Source organism: Laccaria bicolor, genomic scaffold (genome assembly GCF_000143565.1).
Source record: "Laccaria bicolor S238N-H82 LACBIscaffold_15 genomic scaffold, whole genome shotgun sequence".
Lineage (NCBI taxonomy): Eukaryota > Fungi > Basidiomycota > Agaricomycetes > Agaricales > Hydnangiaceae > Laccaria > Laccaria bicolor.
Genome location: NW_001889886.1, coordinates 707141 through 712722, shown reverse-complemented (window position 1 = coordinate 712722; position 5582 = coordinate 707141). Strand labels below are relative to the sequence as shown.

Here is a 5582-nt window from a genome sequence, read left to right as displayed (position 1 = left end):
ACCGAAGGTGCTGTTACTCGTTGACATCCAGGGTCCCCTTAGAGACTGAGCACTGCGATCTACGTGAGGATTGGGGGGAATCTTAACCCCAACAGGAATTCCATGCTGAGTAGACGCGTTTTGGGTGTTAAGCAATGTCCCTCCGCTCCCCTGCGTTGTGACATGTTGAATACCCTTGTAAGGCAGAGTGTGAAAGGACTAACCAAAGGAACATCCAAGTCCGAATCCGAGTCGTCCGTGATCTCAATAAAGGACCTCTCAACATTCTGGGCATCGCTGACGTGTTGCCTTTGATTCTGGAGCGTATGGTGTCCACGATCAGATAGACCGTCGTGTAGTGTCGGGCGGTCAATGAAGCCTTTGTGACTTTTCGTTACGCCTTCGTCATCGTTGGCAGTCCGGCGGGTTTCAGGGTATAATCTGTCATAGATATACCGACCCGTAACATAGATGAACGCAAAGAAGAGAGAGGTGATGATGAAGATGATGGTGAACAGAAGGATGAAACCGAGGCAAGTTACCGCCGATGGCATGGCGGGAAGGCAATCGTTCTGTAGATAGGAAATGGGTGGTGGAACAGTGGGGAGAGATAGAAAGGACGTACTTTGAAATCATAGGTGTATAAAAGGGAAAACAAGACAAAGAAGAGATCGTCAAAGGGAGGACGCGATTCTTACGTAAGCTAGAGCTGTGACAGCGACCAGCCCAATGGTATCTTGCTTCGTTTTCCCCGTGTTCTTGCAAGCGTACTATGCAGCTGAGCGTCCAATGTGCCATTCACCGTGATGTTAATAGGAGGAAGTCCACGCTTGAGCAATGCAAGTGGCCTACCCAACGATCGCTGTCTGAGAGGTTAGTACGTGTTTGGTAGTAGGATCAGACAACCCGGTAACTCACTCCAATAGATGGAATTCCTCGAACCAGATTTGGGACCAAAAAACAGCAACATTGAGGGCATCTAAAGGCAACGTCGAAGACGTGTTTGAGGGGTAATACTGTGTCAAGTCTATCAGTACCTGGAGAAGTAGAAGCGAAGGGGGTACATACGTCGAAAAGAGCTAGCATTGTTTTCCCTTCGAAAGTCGCGAAAGTGCACGATGGCTGTTTTCTCATCAGCTTCGTCGTCGTAGTAACTGGAGACAACGCCCTGCCGAAAAGTCATTGAGAAGGTCGGCAAGAAAGGCGGAGGACCCTGTTTATTCAATGTCAACCGGAAATGGTAGGTCCATTTGAGGTGATGTTCTTGATGTCCTCGATATCAGTAGGCGATCGACCTTTGGTTGGAGAAACGACGGTTCCGATGCCCTGTGGCATTGTCAGCGAAGGTGGAAAGGATTGGAGTACGCAAGTTGATTGACCTTCAATAGGTCTCGACAAACTCGCGCAAGTTGACAAGAATCGTCGGGAGGTTCAACATGAAGGGTCCCATCATCTTTGATCTGGGAAGGTGGTGGAAGGAGCTATTCGAACAAAGCAGGAAATGCTCTAGAGGACGATGGTAAGGACTCTAAGGAGAAGAACGAGGAGATTTCAGAGCTTACCTCGTCATTGAGAAGAAACAACCCCTCCAGCTGAGAAGCCTGTTGTGCCGGCCAACGGCTGCGATGGCAGAGAGCATCTCCTTTTGGTCCTCCGAATTTGCTTGAACTTCCGCCAGTAGACAGTCGACTTTGAAGAAACGGATAGAGCCACTCCCTGAGGTTCCGCGAACAACGGTGTGAAGGAACACCATCCTCGCACAACAAGAAGACCTGGTCGTGGAACGCCGAAATCGTACTATCGGCTGTCCCATCCCGCGACATGCAGGATTATCGGAGTACTTGGTAGTGTTGCAATGGCGAGCTTTTCATCGTTGAGCAGGGTCTCATCCAATGCCTAAACATTCATGAGAGGTGAGAGTGCGAGCACGACATAAGATACGCACAGATGGTCCTATAAGATCGAAGAGAATTTCGAAGAAATTCGGACAAAGCCATGGGGTATATATATAGTTGGCTGGGACATATTGAGAAACTTCGCCGTCATGACGTGGCGAAGACCTGTTCGCCGTGGACCTCTTCAGGCGGTATGGTTTGGGAGACGGCGCCTTGTTTGTTGGTAGACTCGAAGGACACGACGTCGAAGTCAGAGATGAAGTGGAATAGAGGCGAACCGCACTCGGATATGGTTGGGCGATTGGAAAGTCCACTGAACGAGGTATGGCGTTGTAAGCAAACATATTGTCAGATAGTAAGTACTTACGACAATGGGGACTATTGGGGCCCGTGTAACGACCTTAGTTGCCGTAGGTGTTGGTCAGGTAGAATACGAGCGCACTGCGTTCAACATGAACACCTCAGCGCGCCATCAGAACTGTATCGCTAACCTTTATTTTCACCTCTCTCCCATATGATCGTGGCTCCTCATAACTTGCGGTCTGGTACTTTTCCAAGCTGAGAGCTTGAGAGGCCAGTACATGCGCTGAATGGAGGAAGGGCGGAGCTGCTTGGTCAACTGGAGACGTGCTCTGGTGACGTGCTGTGTGAGCATGGTAGTATGGACCGGTGAGGAAGAAGAGCAGAAAAGGATGACTGTGATGTTGTTTTACGGCGTAGGTGTGTGCGTTTGGTTTTACTGTGTTTCATGAGGGTTTGGAGATGACGATGGAAATAGGGTCCTTGGTGGGTGAGCGCTTGAGCTGGTGCGGGGGAATGAAAAGCTGGATGTGGAGGATGTGCGGGATCGACTCGGCGGACGGCGGTGGTTGTGAATCTGATGTCAAGTTCATCAAGTTGTTGTGTTGTGATCAGCGCTCACTGCCTCTTTGCGCCATGACGTCAACGTGTACCTGCCAACGACCTCTCCCTGACTGGAAAGGCGCCCGTGTGCCTGACTAGATAACGACCATCGTAAGGTTCGCAAGGCCCGTTCAACAGCCATGGAATTTTATGGGCATGGGTACGCGTCATACCCGCACTCAAACGCGCTTGTGCTGTCAACCCTCCACTTCCAGTGACACCTCCTTGGACCTTAATAACTCACTTCCTCCCAGCGCACCGTCAGAACTGTATCGTCAACCTCTATTGCTGCCTCACATATACTCTAATCGTGGATTCTCATGAACTTGGGCTCCGATACTTTTCCACCCTGGAAGTTAGGAGCTTGAAAGGCCAGTGCATGTGCTGGATGGAGTAAAGGCGGAGCTACTCGTTCAAATTCAGAATATTTGACTTGCTCTGGCGCCCAGCGAGGTGACAGCATAAGCGCCAATGCCTCGTGGATGATGATCGATGAAGGCATGTCCAATAACTCAGACTCTTTCCTTCAACCACCCATCTTGCTGACGTTTCAATAGGTGCTGGTTGGAAGCAGCTATGTCTCCTCTGCCCGGTCATGATCATACGTCCAGTTCCACAGCCTCTTCGGACGGCAAAGGGGATACAGATTCAGCAGCGAAAGGAGGAAAGTCAACGAAAAGGACGGGTCCTAGCTATGGTGCGTCCTATCCCGAAAGCTCTACTGCTGGCTTGGATGATGGCCTAATTTACTCATGCAGTATATTACCGTCTATACACCAAACTCGGTGCATTTGAATCGAATCACGCCCTCTACCACAACGACCGTTTCATAGGTCGGGTTCCATCGAAATTTTTTCCCCCTCCTCACATGGTCGCGTCTTTCAGGCGGACCTTGTGCAAACTTGAGGGCCTCTCGGAGCCCGACAAGGCACTTGTCTTCACACCGCTCTCAAGCCCAGCACCTAAAGAAGACTCTGCCCGCCTCTCTCTTTATGGTCCTTCTGGGCCAGGCCTGTCTGAACAAGATCCGATCGCGCTGGTTGTCGAGTCGGAGAAGAGAATCAAGGACGTTACACAGCCGGAGAAGCTCCCGGAACGCTCTGATGATACCGATATCCATTACGGCAAGTTTTGTCGATGTCTCCTACCTAAATAGCGCACTCATCAGCTTCGCAGTATACTATCGCGTTTACTCATCAGAAGGAGAAGGGGATGAAGAAAAGGCAAAGACGTCCTTTGACGAGAGTGACATGTCGTTAGGGCGCATCAACGCCGTCTTCATCGCTCCCCCTCATACCGCCGGGTCATTGAAAGCATGCATCGCAAAAGCTGAAGGCCTCGTCACGCCCGGTCATGCACTCTACAAGGACATGGAGCTCTTCCAAGACATGACTAGTGACGCTGCCATGAACGACGCCAACATCATATCCTTCCAAGGTGACGCTTATCCGGGTAGTGATGAAGGCGATCCCGTAGCCCTTGTCAATGCAACCGCCAATACAGCAGCGGATCAAAAGGCTAAGCCTACATCAGGTAAAGTTCTCGGCAGATATCCACTAGACACTGCGGCAACAAACCGTGCTTTTTCAGATGGACCAGATTCAAATTTCACGAAACGCGCTCGGTTGACTTGTACTTTCGGTGAGTAACAGTTCCTGAGATAATCCGATTCTCGTCTTATAGTATCCCACCGCAGACTACAATGTAAAACATCCCACCTGGGCCTGGCTATCAATAAACAAAGATGAGATCGTTTACACGGATGGAGTCCTCGTCAATAGAAGTATTTCTTTCCTTTTCTGCTTTGTCGCTAATTTGTTCATGCTTTGTCGGAACAGATATTTATTCAGGATACATGGCGATTAATTCCAAGGGTGTCAAAGGCTGTGAGTCCCAATTGGCCTTTGGGTCACTAGGTGGTTGTTGATTTTCTTTGGCAGTTGTGAATGAGGGTCAGTGGTCTCCTCCCCCCCGGCCGGGGTATTTGATATTCACCGTTTTGCTAGGTAATATTACTTTGATTGATTCGTGAATATCTGAGAGGGTGTATGCTCTCGGAATGGAAATATGTCAGGATTTAGGCTCAGAAGGGGTTGATGTACCAGGACCGTAGATCTGTTGGTATGTAACACAAGAAACGATGAACTGATTATGAAAAACGAAGCAGACATCGCGCAAACTGCAATGGCTGACGGTTGACGCTATCAAACATTCAGTCCTAATCAAAGATTCAAACGATACATAAGGTATAAGTAAGAGATATACACGAACAAAAAACCCAAAACGCTCGCATACGCGCGCGTTCATTTATTCAATTCCTCGTCAGCGTCAATCATTAAAAAGAGATCGTGAAAAAAGTCGTCAAGGTCATAAAAGTCATAAAAGTGCAAAGCATCTCCCACCCTCAAAGTCAACGCTACCTCCTGCTCCTCCACATCCCAACCCCAGTCAATCTCCTCACAAGCACCTTCAAAACAACGGCACACACGCCAATGCCCAGGAGCACGAGGTAGCTCCCGCGTCCGCCTGTCAATAGGTATAGATCGCGTCGGGCTTCCCAGTCGCGTCTGGGTCTTCTCTGAGGGGTGGTGGTGGAAGAGTTTGGGTTGGAGGAGGTGGAAGGACTTGTGTTAAAGAAGGAAAAGAAGAAGGAAGACATCTTGTCGCCCAATACGTGAACGACAACGGACCGAAGAGCAGTGATGGGCCATGAATTCGACATAGTGGACGCGTTGGGAGCACCAATTCGAGCATCACGCGTTTCCTCGAGCTCTTGAACCCATTTAGAACGTTCTCCAAGCTCAT

General features: G+C 49.6%; 3 protein-coding genes across 3 annotated transcripts in view; 1 reads left to right on the top strand and 2 right to left on the bottom strand.

Annotated features, from left to right (window-relative positions):
• Positions 1–533, bottom strand: part of LACBIDRAFT_328172 (uncharacterized protein) — a gene marked incomplete at both ends in the record, with an annotated part of 2044 nt that extends 1511 nt beyond the window's left edge. The window contains 2 exons of the mRNA XM_001882068.1: positions 3–198; positions 282–533. Of these exons, the coding sequence (XP_001882103.1) occupies positions 3–198; positions 282–533 (448 nt within the window). The remainder of the gene's footprint in view (positions 1–2; positions 199–281) is intronic.
• Positions 534–682: 149 nt separating this feature from the next.
• LACBIDRAFT_299075 (uncharacterized protein) lies at positions 683–1065 on the bottom strand (the record flags this gene model as incomplete). The annotated part of the gene is made up of 3 exons (XM_001882067.1): positions 683–845; positions 898–995; positions 1048–1065. The coding sequence occupies 3 exons, from the start codon at positions 1063–1065 to the stop codon at positions 683–685; spliced, it is 279 nt and encodes a 92-aa protein (XP_001882102.1).
• A 2288-nt stretch (positions 1066–3353) lies between these two features.
• LACBIDRAFT_299074 (uncharacterized protein) lies at positions 3354–4809 on the top strand (the record flags this gene model as incomplete). The annotated part of the gene is made up of 7 exons (XM_001882196.1): positions 3354–3474; positions 3536–3901; positions 3954–4310; positions 4368–4418; positions 4474–4560; positions 4616–4663; positions 4784–4809. 7 exons carry the CDS (start codon positions 3354–3356, stop codon positions 4807–4809), a joined length of 1056 nt encoding a protein of 351 aa, XP_001882231.1.
• Between the last annotated feature and the right edge of the window lie 773 nt (positions 4810–5582).